This window comes from Camponotus vicinus, unplaced genomic scaffold (genome assembly GCF_025532165.1).
Source record: "Camponotus vicinus isolate PSW18456_S1 unplaced genomic scaffold, iyCamVici1.0 SCAF_4, whole genome shotgun sequence".
NCBI classification, from domain to species: Eukaryota; Metazoa; Arthropoda; class Insecta; order Hymenoptera; family Formicidae; genus Camponotus; species Camponotus vicinus.
The window spans coordinates 4,638,545-4,661,577 of record NW_028141976.1 but is presented as its reverse complement, the minus strand read 5'-3'; the positions used below and the strand labels follow the sequence as shown (position 1 = coordinate 4,661,577).

General features: G+C 37.2%; 1 protein-coding gene across 3 annotated transcripts; it reads left to right on the top strand.

Moving 5' to 3' along the window:
• The first annotated feature begins 208 nt into the window (after positions 1–208).
• LOC145971151 (uncharacterized) lies at positions 209–19,307 on the top strand. 3 transcript variants are annotated; one of them, XM_083098504.1, is made up of 3 exons: positions 209–1,633; positions 2,110–2,328; positions 18,324–19,307. In XM_083098504.1, exons 1-3 carry the CDS (start codon positions 1,502–1,504, stop codon positions 18,387–18,389), a joined length of 417 nt encoding a protein of 138 aa, XP_082954630.1. In that variant the 5' UTR covers positions 209–1,501; the 3' UTR covers positions 18,390–19,307. The 3 variants fall into 3 exon arrangements, 2 of the variants coding, with proteins under 2 accessions (XP_082954630.1, XP_082954631.1); XM_083098505.1 differs by lacking the exon at positions 18,324–19,307 and adding an exon at positions 4,646–4,873 and having other exon boundaries at positions 211–1,633; XR_014438779.1 differs by lacking the exon at positions 18,324–19,307 and adding an exon at positions 8,438–8,787 and having other exon boundaries at positions 213–1,633.
• Positions 19,308–23,033: the final 3,726 nt, after the last annotated feature.

Here is a 23,033-nt window from a genome sequence, read left to right as displayed (position 1 = left end):
TTAATATCTTGTAAATTAGCACTTAGCTTAATTTACGAGATATTTCCCTTGTAAATATATTTCTGTTCAAAGCACAAGCTTAAAATATTTTCATCTCTTTATAAAGAGCCACATTGATAACATTTTGCGAGTATCAGTTCTCGACTCTTTAATCAAAATTTACCGCCTGTGGATCGCAAAAAACTCAGCACGGGCTCTATCTTCTCCTCGCGAGCAGCAAAAATCGATAAACACAATCTTCATCGACTGGAATCCCTCCCTGAAAAGTACTTACGGCTCAACAATCGAAGCCCGCGATTACGGTCGATCCCTATCAAATGAAGATCGTCCAAAAAAGGGGAATTACTTAGCCACCACCACCCTCGGCGATGCAGGTCGCCGGCATCCGTCGAGGAACAGACGCGTCCGTAGTCGCAGTTTGTCGGCCAATGGGACCAGACAGAAACGCAATCGCAATGCAGGCCAATCCCTCTGCTCGGTTCGTCCACCCGCTCTCGCTCGCCCTCCCGTGCCCGGTAATGACAATCATTACCGGGGAATGATTGCAGCGTCGGGTCCGCCAGCGCGCCAGCCGCGCTATTGGGGGATGGAAACCACCTTATAGAGTCTCTTCTCGGTCCTCGATGCGAGCGGATTGTCACATGCTCCCGCTTGCACGGCGGAGCGCGTTTCCTCTTCTTCGTTCGCACTTCCTCCGGGTTCGATTTTGCGGTGGAGAACTTTCATTCGTGGTGTGAGTGACCGTGACACGGCGGTCAGTCAGTCGGGAACGAACGGAAAAAATAGCGGTCGCAAAGAAAGTTACGCTTTCTTGAGGCCATATCGGGGCCGCACTTCCGGAACATCCGCATCACGTTATCGCGATACTTCCCGAGAGTGAATCGCGACATTTGCTTTTCCGTTCCTCTCTCGCAATTCTTCCATCCATTCTTCGTAGCAGGAGTGCATAGTGAAGCCGTTTAATTTGTGATCTATCGTCTTGATCAATGACGGATCGATTGAACGGAAGGTCCTCGATTGGTTGAAGAGAAATCTGAACGACAATCGGCATGTCCGAATATTAATCTCGGTGTTTACATGGCAAACATCGTAATGGACAGGAATGCCAGTTACCTTTCTGACGATTTATATGTGAATCGATCGCCATGATGTATCGTTGATCGATATGCGCGACGTAATATTGCCGTACCTTTGTTTAGACTGGTCCTCCATGAGTTCCAGTGAAAAAGCTTCCTTCTACATATTGCACGATAAAAACATAGCGGCTTGCATGGCGCACATGTCGCTTTGGATACAAGCTTTTGTGCCGCCATAGCTAACAAACTGCAAATCGATCATTTGTCGATCTCTGAATTTCTTTCGATGTTTATGTTTGCCAATCAATGCACATCTGTTGCAGTCACATTTAGTGACGAATCGTATCGCGCGAGCATAAGATGATGATGAATTTACACAATTTTTAAATCAAAAAAACCATAAAAAGAAATCGAAAAAACATCAAATGATATCTCTTTCGATAAAGAGAATGTACGTTGTTATTGATGGTTACGTAAACGCCCACGCCGAGCGACGAATATCTTCTCATCAAGGGATTGTATATCGCAAATTGGACGAGGAGGAGGATTATTACCAGGTGATTATATCAATCGATTTTCTATCGTTGCACATTTATAAAAAAATATTAAAGTGATGCGCACAAAGTATGCACAATTCAATTACGTAACGTATGAATTTATGTGTGATGTTAGAATATGTCGCTTTGATTACATAAGAAGAGGAAATCCGCATCGTATCTCTTAAATGTCAATCTTACTCGAATATCATTCATTCTTCATGCTTTTTATTGGAGAGACTAAAAAGATACTTGATTTTTTTGTTCTTATCAAACAATATAACATATTTTCTTTTTTTAGAAATTAAAAACTTGATTTAGTAAATTAAAATGTTCTGTTAATGTATCGTTATACTAATATATCAAGTCGGACTTGATTAAATAGCAGAATTAAATAGCAGAATTATCCAGCAAAATTCTTATTCTCTTTACGTTTTCGATTCGCGAAATCCTACATACAATTAGCTATAATAATCGCCTTCGATATTTCGGTTCAGCTGTCACAGATACTGGCATCGCGCCGAGCCTCACAAAACTTGGAAACCCGACCACAGGCTACAACATTTACGACTCGAGAGTCAGACAATAATTGTCGCTCGAGAACCAATCATTTGTGGATACCTGAGAATTTCTGCCTGACTGCGAAGGACATCTTTGAGTTTAGAAATAACTCTGAGAAATCATTTCGCAAAAACTACACGAGAGAAATTCAGAAGGTAAAAATTATATTTTTTTTATATACAAAAAAGAAAAATGTACATAGATACACACACATGTATGCATATCTACTTGCCACATGAATCCAATCAATTTGTTTCAACTCTTTATATTCAAAATTATTATGTAGATTATAATACAATGACTTTGCTTTTTAAATCAGAAATTTCGAAACCAAAATTAATTTGTCATAGAAAATATCTTACGCTATAAAAAGAATATTTGGCAGATTTTAATAAATAAAAATAAATAAATAAAATATATAAATTAAATTTTAAAGTTAATAAGAGAATGAGGAAAATTACACAAAAAGTTATTTAAGCTATTGTTTGCTATCGGTACAATAATTGTATCAATTATAATTATATTAAAGATATAATAAAAAAAGTATTTATTTTAAAAATAATCAACTCTGATCGCATGATCAGTAATTGGATGTATAATTATAGATTAACTGTATTTCAAATAAATACGAAAAGCACTTGATAATTTGATAAGTGAACTGAATCTTAGACGCAATGTTGTATGAAATATTAAATAAATCACAGTAATTGCCACGTATTGTTGATCTCGCGGATGCATTCGAGAACAAAATTGGCAAAGCGATTGCCGTTAGAATCAATCTTGTTGGCGCATTAACTTTTAGATCGTGTTGTGATAACGGAAACGATAGTACAAACTAGGCGAACAATTATTTTCACTAGCGAATCACTGCGAATTCGATCACTTTCAGTATTTTATCTGATCCTAGGATTATAATGATCTCGCCCGTTGTATTTAATCGCTACAGCTGCGAAATCGAGCATTATCTCGATCCTTTCGATGAAACTGCAATTTCTTCCGGAAGACGATCGACACTTGATGGTTGAATCTCGCTAGAATGAATGCTAAAAAGTACAAAAATGCGTTAAAAATAAGAAAGAAGCAAGTATTTCCGCGAAAGTATGTGTGCAATTAAACGTTGCCATGACGCGAAACATTATGTTTTAACAATTTATGAGATAGTAGTTTGGTGTATTTTTACAACGGGAAATTTTTCCTTCTGTTAGAATAAGAAAGATAATTTCATAGAAAGAATTCTCAGAAAGAATATAATAAAAATATTCGGTTTTTTTTACACGCAAGCAAACTGTTTTGCTCTTTCGATTGAAACAAAATGATTTTCTTTGAAATTTATTTGATATTTTTTTAATGAATTTTTGTTGGCTCAAATGATATGTAGAATATAATTTTTTTTAATGTAAATTTAGGATCAGAGTAACCTCTTACCCAAAAAGTGATATATTAGAAAAATCCGTGTTTTTTAAATCTGGAGGGAGCACAAACGTTAACATTAAACCGCTACACTACGCAACTATTATTATTTGCAATAATGACAGACGTCCGCGCTTCTACGGTCTACCATTCCGGTCAGTCTAGTTTCTACTACATGCTTAGACCTCTTTCTCACAACTATCGATTACAAAGTATCAGAATTGTACTCGGCGAGCTGTGTTTAAGGAAATGAAAGAACGTACGGCTCAATATGGTGACCGCGTTTTGATCCATATCCGTGTATGATTGGTGCGATCATGTGTGTGCACCGCTACTGCTCGTGTATGGGCCGTAATTTCTGTTGTCGTGAAAAAAAAATGTTTAAGAAAGCGACATATATAAGCCGCCCCATCTGAATCTAATTCATATCTCGTGCGTTGCGTTAACATCACCGGTACCTCCTTATCCGCTATATTACTCTTACGGAATAGCGGTTTTTCTGCCGTTGTGAGTGATTGCTGCTTCATATTTTCTAGAATTGAGAATTATATCGATACCGATGTACATAAGAAATAAAGCTTCTTTGAAGTATAAATTTATTATCGTGAAAAAAAAGCTCTTTCGTATTTGGTATGAAAGATATTAATATATTATATGATAGCGCTACAAAATTTAGGGTTTCCTCTTTCTGATTTTGTTGCGATTGTATCTCTCATTATAAAATATATTCATAATTCATATTAATTTTTTTATTCAAAATTTTATTATTAACATTACAATAAAATGTTAATTAAGGTTATTAAGATATTTAATAATTTATTAAGATATTCGATAATATTAATAAAGACTAACTAGTTTTACTAAAGCCTCATTATGATTAGATTTATACTTAGCACTAAATTAATTTTTTTTAATTTAAACATTTTAACACAGCAATGCACCATTTTCGATAAAAAAAAAATAAAGCATTTTTGACCAAGAAATTCAAATAGCGACGAGACAAACTACGTTCTACGAATCTTCTCTTTTTCCATCCCTTTTACCATTTTGCTTTCCATCTAGATCTAGGGGCCTTTCTCCAAAGAATCGACAACAATGTATCAAGGAGTTGGCGGAGATGTATATTCACGAACATAAAAAAAACAGAAGATACATGCGACTCGACGCGCTGGCCGTGTTAGACTTTCCACGCCCGTGTGCATGCGCTCCTATCTCCATCGCGGCGCGTACGCTTATACACGCACATGCACAAGACATGTATACGGAAATGCAGTACCCGTTCTCTCTCTCTCTCTCTGTTTCTCCGTGTTGTGCGTTCTTGCTTGCCGCGGAAAACATAATGATGGCGAGCGAGCGAAGCTGCGAGCGTTCGTTCGTTCGTTCGTTCGTTCGTCTGGGACTCGTGTTGGAAACCGGCGATAAGGAGGGAGTGTCTACTGCTGCCATAATGATAGCCCTGAGCGCCTCTCCGACTCCGCTGCGCCGTTCTCTACAACCGCCGCGGCAATGCACGCCGCGCGTAAGTATGCACATGCACCGAAGACACATGCACGCGAAGCCGCGCCGGCGATGCGCGCTCGTCGCAGCATTTTCGCAGCTCCAGATATCTTGCTCTTTTCATCCCTATCCCATCATGGAGCACAATACGATCGATAGCTCCGAAGAGGATGCCTCAATGAATTTCTACGTTTTTATTTTTGAAAGGATGAAGATGCAAGGAGATGCTTTCCAAAGGACGAGATACTCTTTGATTTCTCGTAAACTCGATTTGCAACATATATAAGGAATTTTGACAGAAGAGAGAGAGAGAGAAAATATATTAATAACTATTATTTAAAAAAAATATCTGTATATGCGCTACGCATGATATGTATGTGGGTTTTATTAGATAAAATTTAAGTTTACTGGTTACATAATGTTGCCGACGGGCGAGCATAATGTTCGCGGGATAGGGGTAAGCAATAAAAAATGCATGCAGTCGCGTGAGTTCTCCAACATCAACCCACTAGGTACACCTCTGGGGTGGCCTCAGGGACGACGCGTAGTTATTTATTGATGATGCGAATTAATTTTTAAGCGACTGCTCGTGTATTACACATTATTCGCGTAAAGCCCCTTCCGTGTGACAGAAATTTTCATGTTTAATTATTACAAAAGAAAAGAGAAACGATCTTTGTATTACAATGTTACCCCTGAAGAGTTGTATCGGTATCTCATCTTTTCTTTTTTTTTTTAAATATACGATTTAAATTTAATTCAACCGTTTTTTTAATCCAATAAATCAATGTTACGTTCATTGGCGTTACATCAACAATTTGATCCCAATGGAAGATTGTCACAGCAAATATTATTAGCCGATAATTCGCGCTCAACCCCGATCTCGCGCAATACTCGGGTCCCCCGATCGAAGGGCACCACACCCTTGGTCGGTTCCGCGAGACATAGCTGCGGGGGTTACATCGGGCATACAAGCGGGAGCGGTGTATGCGGACTCTACCATTGGTCGGGCTGGTTCAGATTCATTAGCACGAGAACGGCGATTGGCCGACCGCAAAGCACTCGTCTTTTTGCTTTCCACGCGTAATGACGTGCTGCGCGTCTCGGCCTATATGCAACCGAGAGATCGTGCATGGCAGATAGGTTCTGCCCGCGTTTGCCGCATGTGCATCGCCCGCCGCGCGCACACGTATATAGGAAGCAGCCCGTCGAAGGTGGAAGATATCTCGAGAGGAGTGTGGAGTTACCTGCAACGCAAATGGGCCTTCACCACGCAGCCTGCGAGCAACTTGAAAGAATATATATACATATGTATATGTCGGACATATATATATATATATATATATATATATATATATATATATATTTCCCTCTGTTTATTCCCCGTCAGAGAGACGATTCTTCGAGGGCGGCTAAATAATTTAATCGGAATTTTCATTCCTTGCACGAGGCTATAATTAGATAGTAAAGATATATGTAGAGTCATCTGCGGAATATTATAATTTCCGCTAGACAGAGAATGAGATTTAAGATTTTTCCCACAGCTTTATTTTCATTCCCGTTTTGTTACTTTGGTGCAAAGAAAAGCTTTAATTTCTCTAATTCTGTAATTAACTAATTAATTAATTTTAATTTTAAATATAAGTATTCTATGCAATGTGTGCGCGTGTAACATATATTACTGTCTCTTTTTAGAGAAATCAAAAATATTTCTATAAAAGAGTAAGATATAATATATGCATGAAAAATATATGTCCGTGAGAAATGAATTAAAATCCTATTTTTGTAAAGAATAATAATATTACAAGGTGAAATAACTAATTTTCTATGGTATCGTTTATACAAAGTATACGATAATGAAATATCGAGCCCGAGAATAGATTTGCTTTTCGTTCGCTTTTTTCGCTCGCGGGTTATTACATGCGTAATCGAGCGCCAGATACGGTAACGTATATCCCAGCACTTGCGAATGAATAAGAAATTAGGTACATGTGCATGCAAAAGAAGACCGCATTAAGGTGCAAATTTCTGTCCGTGAAGAAACACCCACTTAAACTTCAAGAAAGATATTTTTAGTCAGGATTTATGTTAATTCTCGAACAATTATGCGTAACATGTCAAGTGTCTTCAAGCGAACACGTGTTTTTGCCTTCATTTAATAGCAATTTTATACACGTTATATACGATCAAGACTTTTATTATGTATTAATATAAGAATATTAGTATTACAATAATATCTGATTACTTTGAATACATACAAAGTAGTCCGTAAAAGCGAGGTATAAATATGACACAGTCATCTCTTTTTGCGCAGATTGATATATACATTCCGGATGCACTTTCTGTTAATTGTCGTTCTGCATGATTGTTTCCTCTTAACGTTGTAATAGGTTAAGAGCATGACTCTCAAAATTGATGCTCGAGAACCAATGCAGACAATGCGACAGTGCGCCCCTATGCATTTTCGAGAGAGCGCCGGATTGGACGTAGGGTGGTTTCGGAGAGTCCTCAAAAATATCATTGAAAGCTCTATGCACCGTTCTATATAGGCTCCAAATTAATACGCTGAAAGTAATTTATTGTTTTTTTATTATCGAGAGAGAAGTGTTTACTTGCAACGCGAGTGTGATTTCCCGCGCGAGAAGTGTTAATGTTACGGAATAATTAATCACGTGGGATATTATCGGTGTTGATGATCTAACTGCCACTGTCGCGTTCATTTAATGATACCAACGAATGATAGCCATCGAGCTTAATGAATAACTACCGCTCTAGAACATTGTGTCTCTTTAAATATCGTAGAACGTGTTCAGCAAATTCTTGAGTAATTTAACATAATTTTTTTAATTTTTCACTTTTTTGTCACATCTTATTGATATTGAACAATAATTTATTTTGAATAAAACAGATTTCTTTTGTGCATTAAAATTAAATTGTATAAAATTGCAAATTCCAATAATATAAATTGATTTCAAAGAACTATTGCTTTTTATTAATGATATTGAGACATGCATCGCACGTACGAACGTTTATGTCGAGTGGAATTTCGTGGCGAAAGCGTCGGTAAATGTAAATTTTCAACGTTTCCGTTACCATATGGCTGTGGAATTTTAAGCTTAAAACGTGGAAGATATTAATTCTTTTTTCTTCTTGCCGTCGTGCGATGTCAGGTATTAAAAAGCGTGCAACATGATGTGTATCAAGTGCATCAAGTATTATTCGGAGACCATGTGTATCATCGCCGTGTAAATTCACAAAGTTGGAGCTCAGTACAGATTACATAAATAGGAAAACATGTAATTACGAAGCAGCATGCAACATTGTTTCTAATCACTGCTTCCTCGTTCTTTGTTTCAGGATTTTTCCCAACCAACTTTGACACGCGGACTCTTTTGTATGCATCATTTATGTGTGAAGCTTAACTTTTTGCGCTATGTCGCACCTACTATTATCGCACTATATATTTATCCTTCATATATGAACCATTCTCTCATTTACTCTCCTTTACTTCGGTGAAAATAACTGCAATACACGAGACAGAAACATTTCTTCAAATCGCGAGAAATGTCCCTGTAATTTCTATTATTATCTTATATTAAGTTTATATAAGTTAAATGTTTATTTTATTGATACTTTTGAAGAAACATTTTAACAAATAAAAAATAATATAATTGTTTATACGCACGAAAATATAAATTATTGTAGCGCTTTTGATTAAAGATCCTGAGAAACTTCGAAATTTATTTGATAGAAATTTGCGAAAGAAATGAGAATAAAATTGATTGTCTATATTTTAATAATGTATTAGTATTTTAAAGAGAATTTTAGATGACATTTAAATTGACAAAAAATGTTTAATATAAAATAAAATATATAACACAAACAAAAATTTGTGCAATTATTTGAGATCAGTGGTAAGCGTGCCAACACGCGGAATTATTCTTCTACCATTGTAGAATCTACAAATGTAGACACAAAATGGCCACTCAAACGTGACTTCACGTTAGCAGATATGGATCGCGCCCTCCCTGACAGTCGGAGGATTCCCTCTCGGGGGGATGGCAAACGACCAGAGGACGGGGCTGGTGTTACCATGGCAACAACGATCCCTCAGTAGCCGAACCCTCCTACACCCTTCATTCAACTCTGCCACCCCTATAATCCGCTCGAACTCGAAGACAGCTACTGCACAATTTTCACGAGAGGATATGCGCTTTCACGACGTATCATGAGAAATAAAATAAAAATTTTGATATGTGTCTGTCAAAAATTAACGATAGAATTAATTTGGCGAAAGAGAAATATAAAAATGTATTAAACAAGAATAATATTTTGATTGAGTTTATATAAAAATAATATTACTGGCAAAATTATAAATTAATTATTTTTAAACATTTGAAATATTCATATGGATTGATATTTATAAGTGATATGTATTTTTTAAATCAGTTTGATTATTTGATAAATTTATATCGAGAAAACCAGAATTAATTCAAGTTAAACAAAATTGTTCTCGATTATTGGATCTCAATCGAAAATGCCAGTAATTTTCTATCGATATTATTGTAACGTTAATTCGCGGGAATTGTTTCACGCTAATATTTGGAAATGATTACTACTTTGATAATGTTCAGAGATAACCAATGAAAGAGATAAGTAACCAGACCTAAAATTACGCGTGTTAGCTCTCTCGACGGATAAACTATACAATTCATGATGTAAGTGTAAGTACAGATCGCGGATATATTTGCTGCGGCGGTTACGTACGTGATTGCAATTAAAGTTACTTCAATAATTGATAGCTCTGTGCGGGAGAAGACGCGTTGATCTATAGAAAGCGACGCAAATCACTTCTTAGAATTCAATGTGTATAATCATTCCCATGTGTGATTGCATAATTTTGTTTCCATTTAAAAAAATCTGTATTTCCACTGTAAAAAAGAATTCTCACGGCAAAATTCAGAAAATAATATACGAATTGTACATTGAAAAATAATAAATAGAAAAAGATACGTAACTATATTTCGATATCTGTTGATTTTACTTAAAGTATCTCACATTAAAGTATGGCAAGATTTGACATCAATAAATAATAACAGATCAATTGTTAGTAATTTGAATTACAATATCGTATGGGCTTAAATTAATAAAATTATAATAATATCAAGATAATTGACGTTTAATATATGATAATTTTTGAGAAATGCTTAATCAAATAGAGAGTCATGTTTCATTCAACCAGCGTCGCTGACGAGAGAACGATTAACCCTTTCATTGCCTTTGTATTGCCCTAATCTACAAAGACGAACGCAAAAGGTTGAATTCGAAGCGAGATTTTCTCGTATCAGGGGGGTTACCCTCGTCGATTCCATAGCCCCATCGGTTACGTATTCACGCCTGACTCCATCAGAATAAATGTCGCGAGTTAGACGGCTAGATAGAACGTCTTCGTGCTAATTACTCTACAGGAGTTAAAAAGGGCACAGTCAGGCTCCTTTGTCGAGTGCCTAACGAAGCGTCAAAAGCTACCTTGAACAAAGTTTGAGTCTGACCTAAATAAATATTCATGGGAGACAGCGATCGCCGGCGCGACTCGCCTGCGTTCCTCTTCCGTTTATTAATTATTTTTTTTTTTGTTACGACGTGCTTTTTCCCGCCCCGGGGAGATACGCATACATATATGCATACGCGACGCTACACGTGGGCGAAAAATCCGAAAAAGGCCCATGTGAGAGAAAGGAGCAACGCGGTCGATCGCATATCGTAATATCGCCCGGCCGATTAACATAATATCTCTGCTCCTTTCGTATTCAAAACGGGCCACCGCCGCGGCCAGGATAATGGTACTCCCGATCCGTGTTTATACTAATGCTAGGTTTGCTGAGACGAGCTCTAAGATCATAATGAGTCTTCGATCGAATTAGGCAGAAGGGTGTCTCTCGTCGCGCTCCTTCTTGATTTCGCTCCGCCGACGCTCCGTCTTTTTGCCCTCCTTGCGTCGAATCCTGGTGGATATCACGATACTTTTTTTACGTGCGTCATTAAAAATGGAGAAAGGAAAGGAGGGAGGTGACCACGAAAATTTGTACCGTTAAAGCATTTTTTACTACGATCTTATTAAAAATGATTCAGCGAAGCGACCGACGTCCAACATTTAATATTACTCTTTGTTCTTCGTGATACTTTGTAGAACTTGGAGCTGCTCGGCGATTTTTAGTATAATTTGATGCATTTTGTAAGAAAGTTCTATTATATTAATTAATATTTGTTAGTTTATAGTACTCTTCAAAGATTTAAATAATCAAGTAATATTAAGTTATATACATTGTATATATGATATTAAAAAGCTCAATCTATAAATATTGATAATTTTTTGATATTAATAAATAGATTAATTCTTCTTTCAATTGCAAAATATTAAAAAATTGTAAAATATTCGTCGATTGATCGATGATTCGAGATGATGCGATAGAAAAGTAACTCCTCGTTTGGGGAAAATCAACAGTTTTCCCGTGAAACGAGCTTAAAATCTCCCCCTCGAAGAAGTGCCATTAGCGGCGAACGCGGCTTTAGAAGCTCCGAGCTTTCTCGTCGCACTTTCGAATATAGCAACATCGGTCGTAGCTCGTTATTCTCTCGTTGTCAATGACGTTCGTAATATTGCATCCATTTCATCCACCGCCCTTCGTCGGGGTTGAATCGTTGCCTTTTAATCTTAAGTGCGGAACAATGCTGTTGCAATTCTCGCGATGGCACAAATGCAAACTTTTCCTCGGATTCCTCTCGCTAAATGTATCCTCGAAATAAAGCATTTTATTCTTCGCGTTATTTCTCATTTATCAAAGTATCTATTTTATCTATTTTTTAAGATTATATAAGAGATAAAATTAATATTTTGAAGGGAGGGAGGAAGGAAGAAAGATCTGTCTTTACAAATAATTTTAAAATTAAATAGCATAAAATTCCTTTTATATTAATAAAATAATAGATTAGATAGGTCATCGTAGTTTATACTTTTTTCAATCATTTTTTTCTTAATAATTTCTTTCAATTATAGTTTAAAGTTGCATTATAATCGCTCATTATACGATAAATTTATATCTGTAGTTTCTGAAATATTTTTTTATTTGCTTTATTTATTTTCTGTTTATTTTATTCATTGCACTTGTTTATTCGCGAAAAATGATACGATGAGTCATTGTGATTTCTTAATAATACGATGATGCGTTCGTCGAAATCGGCGCTGCTTTCCTCGCAACATATGCACGAGCAAATATGTGAGTGTGGTGAGCAAATATGTGATAGTGCCGCGAGCTTTGTACAATCTCGGATAGTCCGATGCAGGCCGTTTGTGTCGCTCGGCATGAAACGTCGGCCGCGATCCGGTCCGCAAAATTCGGGATTAATGCGTTTTTAATAGTGACATAACTGCGCCGCTCGTTCGCCTGCGCTTTTTTCCCGACGCGCGTTTCGCGGAAAGCCCGAATATTATGTTGGCGCCGGCGGAGTGGACTTTTAACGATCCTCGAAAAGGGAAGCAGAAAATCGCGTGCATGTGTTATGGGCAGGAATGCTCTACTTTCTTGGGAACTTACCGCGATGTGCACGAAAGCCTGAGAGACCATGGGACACGCATCCTACTCGTTACACAGTTGACCGTCGCCGTTTTGACAGACGAGAGAAGCCTTGATGCGTCGACGACTGTACATGTCTTCGCAGAAACATTGTTAGTTGAGGACTTCGAGAATTCCTCTCTCTTTTTTACCGTGAATTCAAATATTTTATTTTTATTTTTTATGTATTTTTAAGTACAAAGCTGCACATATTAATGCACAAGCCAATCAAAATATATCGATGATTGGATAAAAATATATAATCGATGATTGAATAATCAATATCTTGATTACACAGATGAAATTGTACAGAATAATGCGATTCTACATAACCGATATAAATATATTTTCGGGTCTAATAAAAAGCAAACTTCTTTGTTGTTGAAGAAGAACGCACCCTTTTATAACAATGTTTGGCACGACTCGCTCTATCCGCCGCCATTTTGCGATGGAAGATGCTTGCTGTTCCTCCTCTCTTCTCTTCGTTTTTTCGCGGACCGTTTCGTCGTCCTAATCATTGTTATTACGGGAGGATGCCCCGCTTGCGCACACGCGCTTTTTCTCCCTCGTTCACATCCCCCATGCATCCCCCGTGCGCGCCGTCTCGTCCACCCTCGGCGATAGATTTCGGTCAAGCCAATTACATTTTTTCCCCGGCCGTGGAAGGAATAAAACTATGATACACCCGGCCGGTATCGCGCTCCCCACCTGCCTCGAACAGCATCGGCCGACCTCAGAAACCCCAAAAATAATCCCGCACAAAATTCGTAGGCGCGACAGACGCGCCTAATGCCAATAATCATGGCCGGATCATCATCTCCTGATCTTCGTAATATCGTATTCTAATTTCCGCACGTTGTCCCGGCCCTTTACAGGGAGATACGTGGAAAAATATCGGCGCCAAACTTCTGCCTTAATTAATGCGCGCTCCTTAACATAATCTACCATAGAAGATAGCAATTTCTTAAAAGTTGCAGAGTAAAAATATTGTACAAAAATTTCATATAAAAACCATCAACATCTCAAAATAATTGGCAGCAATAGAAAGTACAAGATATACGCAATTACAGAAACATAAACGTCAAATCCGATTGAGTGAAAGGTCGAGTCAACTCGCGTTCTTATTAAGAAAATGAGAACATCGTACGAGAGAGACATTCCTAAGCAGGATCGAAAAAATCCTAGGCAGCTAACCATTAGGATACCAGTGCGAGCGATCGGGAATCACGAAGTCGTCGTGCTTCACACGCGAATCTTGTTACTCTCCGATTACGAGGCCTAACGAGTGCGTCACGGCGTCCTCTTTCTCGAAGACAGCTGGCCAGTTGAGGAGGTAGAAGAGGGTCCCGTCGTCAATTTTCTGCCCGACAGATCCGCGAATCCGCGTCGCCGACCCGCTCCCCTCGATCTAAGGCCCTCCACCCGCGCCCGCGGACGCCGGTTCTCTTTCCGACGTCTTCCGTCCTCGTGGTGTCTCCCTCGCTCCTCCGGGCCCAGTAATTGATATTATTATAGGCTGGAGAGGCCCTCCCATTACGTTATAAATGTTACACGGGTCGATTACCGCTCTTTGTTCCGGACATGCTTACATTGTCCGCGAACAATGCTGGACCCTCTTCCTCCGCCGCCTCCCTGTGCATCGTATGCGGAGAAGGAAGAGGACGGAACAGAGTTAACCCCACGATTTAACCTGAGAGATATCGGTATCGCGCTCTTTCCTCGACGCAGATAACAGTGGCGTTCTCCCCTGATCATCTTCGGTGAGAATTCGATATTTATTGGGTCCATTTATACTTGTCAATGAAAGCACCCTTATCTCAGAGAAGTAAGGATAAAAATATTGAAAAGAGGAGATAAAAAATATATAATAAATATAAAATGATTATAAATCATTTACAAAATTTCTTTTGAAATTCTTGAAGAGAAAATATGATCCCAGAAATTCCAACTTAAATTACTAAGTAAATTATGAATGAAGGTAGTGCTATGAATGCCAATATGAATTTTTCAAGATGCGCTATGATGTATGCAGTTATAATCGCGTTATGCTCCGAATACGTTGGTCACGATCGACTCGACTCTCCTTTTAATATCGTACGACATAAACAGCTGCATGTTTGAATTAGCTGGTGATGTAGCTTTACCATTGATGGTTACTGTAAGAGTTAGCATAATGAATGCAACTAAGATATTTACAAGTTGACAATGAGATGTTGGATTACGAAATTGGAAAAGCGCGAATGTAATCGAGGAATAAAATTAAAAATATATCTAAAGCACCATATTTTGGAGTCGCTGTCACGATCTTGTTTTGTTACGTCATCTCCGCGATCCGACGACTCAAAAATATTTTCTTCAAAGCCCACGTATAGGAAATACGTACGTAATTGCAGGTGCGATTCGGGTTGACGGGTCGCACAAACAAGCAGATGCTTGTAAAAGGACCATATACGAATCGCAACAATGCCACGGCAAGGCCAGAAACACGCTGTAGCGGGCCCGAACCCCTTCGATTTTTAATTTAATCCCTCTTCTCGCAGCACGTTTTGTTTAATGACGAAGGCGGTAACCGCGCACGGACCCCCCGACCAATAGAAGACCGGCTGGAAATCATACACGAGATCGCCGGCTGCGCAGCGGCCTCCGAGAGAGGAGGTGAAGTTGGGTTCGACGAGGTTATGCTCGCTCCCCACGTCTCCTTAACATTCGACGGGCCTGTCCCGACACGGCATTGCTCTCGCAAGAGGTGGGGTTCCCTCTCTTCGATCGGCGTTAGGTATTTCTTCTTCCACCACCTTCTTGTCCTCTTCCTTTTTCTCCTCGTTCTCCTCCTCCTCCTTCTCCTCCTGCTTCGCCGCATATTCTTTCTCTTCTGTCTTTCGCATTCGAATGCCTTTATCTTTGTTGCACTCGTCCAAGTCCATAGTCTACTCCAGAAGAGGAGGCTCCAACTATCAAGTAGGAAACGTGAGAATTATTGTATGGATGGTACCAAACTTGAAAATTTTAGATTCTTTTTAATAAACATATTGCTTTCTTGCAAAAATTAAAGAAGAAACTTGAAAAGGCCACAAAAATTGATAATTGCAAGGAAGCGAAACAGACAATCTTAATGAGAAACGTCAAGGTCGTCGAAATTATCGTTATTACATTATTATCATTATTACATTAAAATTCTGATAGTGCAAATTTTTCAAAATCATTAACTGCAATTCGCATAGATTACTCCCCTCCCTAGGCGGATTTGTATTAGAAAACAGCAAGTTTTTTTCAAGATGATGCAAGCTTTTAATTATCATCATTAATTAGCAACAAACAATGCATGAATGCCATCGGAAAGTTTCTCTGTCTTCAAGGAGATTCTCTGCTTCTCGCTTACCCCATAATTTTCCAGCGAGGAATTACGAAACTCTTATTCGATATTGATGGAAGAGAGGAAATGGGGAGGCTAAGATGATGATTAAAATGCCGTGACAATATCAGTGCCCGATAATTGATCGTTGTTGCCGCTCGCTAAAATTTTTAAACGGCCGCTTAACAGAAGCCAGCCGAGCTTTTTTTCCGTTAATCCGTTCGGGCAACGCGACTATAGGATAACCGCAGCGAACGATGAAAAAGGGGTTTCTTCGCGAGGGTGGCACACACGATCACGCTAGAGTCGAGTAGAGCGTCGCACACCGACACCCCGATAAATCGCATACGCCTCGGTCAGTAGTAATTCCTCATATAATAAGCTGCCACACACTTATGTTAGATCAGTAGTAGTTAGACCTGGTGAGCGTTGTCGATGCATTTCAAGTCGAGTTGTACTGGTGCTGGACGATCTTTCGTTTAAAGTCCGACAATAGTCATCACGCTAGTTTCTACTTGGTTGCACATGAGTTTTGATGCACGATTCAACGATTTAGATCTTCGATACGAATTCTTTGCCGCGTAAATTATTTACAAGGATTATATTGTGCATTGTGATTTAGAAAAAATATCAGCTTGAATTGTCGAAAAAGATAATATCCAGCGCTTCGTTAATTCTAATGCAGCGTTGTTTTCTTTGCACTAAAATGTATAATACAAATTTTAATTGATTGTTTGTGCAACGTAATGTAAGCAAAGAAATCAGCATCAGATTTTTGTTGCAGATAGTGTGATTTGCGGACCCGCCAAGTAACAATCTCGTGACAATGCATTGCTCGCGTGCCCGCGATTCGATCATATTGCAATTTTCGCCCGGTCTATCATCGGCGAGTTTAATCGTAAACCCTACACGAGAAGATAAAATGCTGTCTCTATTAGCTCTTCGTCATCATTTTAAATTGGCGATTTATCTTTTCCGCGTAACTGCGAAACTTCGTTATTTAGGCATCTCGTAGCAAAGGATTTTTTATCAAACAAATTTGCTCTCTTGTCTCTCTTGTACGGAAAACTTCAATTGCAAATTAAATGCAGAAAGTACTGTCATCGTTTATACATCGAGGTACAAATTAAAGCTCGCTTCATTAATAGCTAAATTAGGGAGAGTTGATTCATTAACGCGGCTGTATCATAAATTCTACAGACAATTTGTTTAATTATTAAATGCAACCTTTGCGTGTCGTCTCCTACTGCTAGAACATTGTAACTGCGATTCCAATCGAAGGAATAAAGTAGCGCGTTTATCAGCGATTATTATGAATCTAAAGAAAAGAAAAAAAGCGGTGCACACATTAGAAAGACACGCACGCGGTTAGGTCGATCCTCGCAAGGTTTCAATTACTTCGCCGCGGAATCTTTTTTTCGGGAGCTAACACACACGCACGCACGGTAAGGTTTCTCGGTAAAACGAGAAATAGCGAGCGGCCACTGAAAATTAGCATCACTATCGTCATTGATGCGCCTGTTGCCCCTGCTGCCCCTTTGTCGATTTTTGCATGTATTGATCGATGCCACCGTAATTTTCGTATCGCGTGCCATATCACCTGCCACCTTTCCTTTCCAGCAAACCATATCGGCTCGGACATTTTTTCCTCAAAGTCGCATTTTCTTTTTGCCGCGCGGCCAGCACGAGAGCCCCCGAGCGGGCGCTCGAGAGCGCGTATGTTAATTTTCCCCCGTATGTAAACGTCTAAGGAGTTTTTTTCGAAATTACTAATTCTGCGACGTAGGAGCTGATTAATCGCCCTGCGCCTCGAAGATAAAGAAATGTGCAATTACGAAGCAAAATTGCGCATGGCCGCGACTTAATTACTGTATTGAATGCGCAGCGCTAGGTATACGATGATGGCAATTTTTTTCTCAGATATACGTGTGCTGCAGAAATATACAATTATGCCAGATACATTTATCAATGAGATACTCGCAACTTAAAGTTTTAATTTTTTCGCATTTACGTCGTATTTCATTTTAGCAATCACTTTATTGCATATGATTTTCTTGGAAATGTGGTAGATATATTGTAAATACTATATTTTTTTGCAAAATAAACCAGGTCGATGATCGTATATGTATGTATATTTTTATATAAGTGTCATTCTTATGATTCCCTTCACCTGTATTCTTTTTTCACGCTCTCTGCGTGCTTCGTCTTCTCTTATTGAGTTTGGACGTGCGCAGTCCCAGCATCGTAATCACGTTTCCGTGTTCTTTCCGTGTTGCAGGTGCAGGGGACAGAAAAAAGGAAAGAAAACGAGAATCTTGAACCAATCGTAAATGGCGCGGAGTGAAAGCGATCAGTCACCACGCTTTTCCCAGAAGAGCGCGAGCCACAAAATTATCGGCTTGTAAACCGAACCATAGAATCTTATTTCTTTTGCGACAAATAAGCGATCGTCCGATAATCCAGTAGCGAATCGAGTTCACGAAACATCGAGAGTAAGGAACGCAATCCCCATTTATCAAGCCGCCCTTAGGTGTATACATATCTAGGGCTAAATACTATTCGTCACTTATTTTTAAGCGAGAAAATTTTATCTTTGAAATAAAATATTTGATCAAATTTATATGATAATTGAAGAAAAAATATAACTCTGTTGATTTAATTCTTCTAATCTATAATATTATCAGATTATGTAATTAAATAAATATATGTTTTAAATAGAGAGGTTTAAAGCGAGCGAGACTTTCTCATAATATTATGATTAGGGGAGAGAACCTTTCTATTTCATTATAAATTATTTAGAAAGATTTAGACTGCATCTACATATAAGACGCTTTCAAGAGAGATTGTAGACATGTCACACCTTCGCCTAAGAGCGACAAAGATGAGATAGCACGGCGACACTTCGCGGACAATACTCCGTGACTCGCACGATTATACGCGAGCACAGCTTAATCACCGTAATAGGGCGGACATAATGGCTGATACAATCTGTATTTGCTCGTTAAATTCGAGCTATGCTCTTCCACGCGTGCGAAAGAGCGTTGTCCGTTTCGCCTACGCGTGTACAAATGGCAATTACACTAGGTAGTAATCTTGTGCATAAATTTTTGCATAATGATATGCTATAACAGCGATGTGACACAAATTAAATGTTACAATTAATGCAAGTTTACATTTATGTCTTTAAAATCAAACTTTTTAAAATAAGCGTTGTCTGTTTCACCTACGCGTGTACAAATGGCAATTATTACACTAGGTAATAATCTTGTGCATAAATTTTTGCATAATGATATAATAACAGCGATATGATACAAATTAAATGTTAAATTGATAATGTTTATATTTATATATTTAAGATAAAATTATTTTATTAAAATAACATTTTTAAAGCAAACTTGTATTTTTTTATAAAAAGGATTTTTCTTTCTTCTTTTTTTTATTTGCTTCCCTATTTATTCTAATAGCTTATAGCATAAAGTATTTTGGAAAAGAATCTGACAATATATGTAGTGATTTTTATCTTTGTTAATTAGAACAATAAAATAATTTTTTTCAATGTATTAGATAATTAAAGAATAAATAAAATTGAAATTAATATTCTATTCGCGATCCCATCTTGCGACAATAAATAATCTCTCTCTAAGGAACATTGGAAATTGGAAATTGATGTAAAACGCAATGAGTTATATCAGATCGATTATGAAATGGCCACATAAAGTCGCAGGCGATATGTGCAAGCGTAGGATTCGACTCTGAGGCATTTGAATCCGTAGACACATTGTCGTTTAATTGAGTCATCGTGTCATTAATCGCGTAATAATCGGACATCGCAAATAATCCGTTTGGCCCCGATGGTGATGGATCAAAATACTCGCAGGACAACGCAGACATGAAGATTGTACGATCAATGTTCAATTAGGCCCAATTACACGCACGGATAATCGGCTACGGTCGATGAAAGATGGTTTATCCTCCGAAGTAAAGTAGTACGGGCGACAGGTTTTGCAAGATTGCTTACATCGACGAAACAAAGAGGGGACAATCCTGCGATGGAAGAAGGCGTTAGTCTAAAGACTCTTAGAAGAATCTATGATCATATTTTGTCGGTAATTAATGGCTAAATAGTCTCAATGTGGGAGTATAGAAGATTGGAATAATGTACAAGAATTATACGAGAATTATAAAATTATATTTTAAGAGAGATATTATAAATCGAAGTAAATTCTCACTTCTCTCAAAGCAAACATTATCAGAAGCAAAGGTTGATGAAAAGCACTTGAAGATCACTTGAAATTGTAAGTAATTTTCATTTAACTATTTCATATGATGCATGTATATTTCTGTAACATATAATTTCTTTCAAAGTTATTTTCCGTTTTGGATTGGTCATTCCATTGAAATTCACAAGCAATGCATACAGGAAACCGCATATATGTATAACAGCATCTACCGAATTTAACAAAGTTCTCTTTCATTGGAATCCGAGCAATCGCGAGACTTTGCGGAACACGAGCGACCGGGAACATCGCGTGCCTCCGAAATATTCCGAGAATATGCTAATTACCAGTTAGTCAGTTTCTTGTGGCACTGCGACCGTTTCTACAACCGGCGATGCCCTTTTTAGCCGCCGTCCGTTCTCGTTCCTTTACTCTCGTCGTAGCTTCCCGTGATATTGTCGCTCTTTGTTCGCCACAATCCCCGGCAGTTGCGCTTCGTTAAACATGCGATGGATCGCTCCTCCTTCGTTACCTCTGACTTTTGTTCTTCGGTGACATTGTTTATCGAACGGCTGGCCGCATTCGTGTCTTCCTTACTGGCCAAATACTCGCAGGCGAGCGACAGTGCTGATTGTTTTAATATCAAGATTACATTCGACCGAAGAGAGTTATCCTACGTTTTAATAGTTTTCAAGATAATCGTTCAAGACAATTCTACTTGAATTACCTAACTAAGAATTTTTATTCGATACATATATATACACACATACAGCGACTGTCAAAAATTTTCGATCATTATTTTTCATGTTATTTTCTTTCAAAAGTATATTATAAATATTGTAATTTTAATAAATATATTTTGCACGCATTGATTTTTCAAGAGCAACAATATTAAAGCTTTACATATTTAATAATAGTATGTTTGTTAATTTGAAATACAAATATTATGACAAAAGTTTCAAAATTTACATAATTCACGTATGCATTTCATGTATACTTCACCTATGTACCTTTAATTGATTGATAAATATGTTACTAAGACTGTGTCTTATACGAACATTTAATTACGTGAAATCATAATATGTCAAATAATGGAAAGAAATCCAGAGAAATTATTGTGATATTAAACATTAATAAATCGGTGGTCAATAATTTTCTACGAAAATATAAATGTGGTAAAAAAGTTTATCATTCATCTCTCAGAAGTGACTGACGACAAACTATTGCTCAGATCGATCGCATCATTAAAAAAAGACATCTGTTAATAATGTTTGTTAAACTATCATAGATATGGTACATAAATTAACTGTTAAAAATACTGCTAATGTTAATAACAAAATGATAGTACGACGACTAAACTGTTGGACTATTGACCGCATTTGAATAAAAAAGAGATTGGCCAAAAATATTGTTTTTAAATTTATTAAATTTATTGAATTTATTGAATTTAAATTTATATTATTTAAGAGCGATAGAGCAAAGAAAAAAAATATATATATATATCATTTCGATCTCAAATTTTAATAATCAAAAATGGTAGCGGTAGCGTAATAATGTGAGATGCGTTTTCTACATGTGGCATTGATTCATTGAATGAGCTCGAAAGTATAATAGACAAATTTCAATACGAAAATATATTAGAAAAAAACTATTGTAAAAAAGTGCTTTCACATTGAATATTTCAACACGATAATGATCCGAAGCCTCTTGAAGAACTGACTAGCTATCCATAAAATTCTCTAATGGCCATCACAATCTCCTGATTTTAATCTCATAGAGCATATGTTGAATAAATCAGAGCAAGCGCGGTAGGCATTAAAAACATCGTAATAAAACTGATTTAATAAATTATCATTTCAAGATGAATAGAAAAAATTAATAGAGTATATGAAAAAACTAATAGATTCAATACGATTAGACGTGCTGCTGCGATTGCGTCGATTGATTCAAAGTTTATAATACAAATTATAATTAAGTTTATTTAATTTATACGTAATTTATATATAAGAAAAATTCATGGTAAAAATTTTTATTATTTGTTATATATTTGTTATATTTATACTATTGTTTATAATGGTTTAAATCTTTGGCGATTTTTGGCAATGTAATGTTATTTCGGAAACTTTTATCAATGTAATTTTGTGTAAATCATTTATAATAAAATTATTTTTATAAATAATATTATAAAACTGTTTTTAAGTTAAAATAAATAGCATTTACATATAATAAATTGTTATATTGTCAAAATTCTCTTTTAAACAATATATTATAAATTATTTGAATGGACATTTTTGAATCGACAACCACAGTATATATATATTTAGTTAATTTGACAGACAGATGTTTGAGTTTATAAAGAGTTATATCTTTTTCTTTGGTATCAACAATAAAAAATTTTAATATATTCATGTGCATGATAGCTTTTCTTTTCAACAAAAACATATTATAAAATATTTAAAAAAATAAATATCTAATTATAAGATAATTTGACTAATTTTTTAGTCGCATTTGATCTATATGGTTCTTTCTACAGTATTCGACCCTTCGTTATTCCTGCACGTCACGCAAACACGGCGAATTATGAAGAATTGAATAAATTTGAAATTTTCTAGAAAAATAAATTCTAGCTTGCACATGAGCGAGAAGGCCACGGGCAGGATATCGCGTGTAAACGTGAACGTATTCAATTAATGCAGAACGGATGTTGTAGAACGGCGATACAGCGCAGGGGATGCCGCTCCTCATCATTCTCAAAATCGTGTACGCTGCGG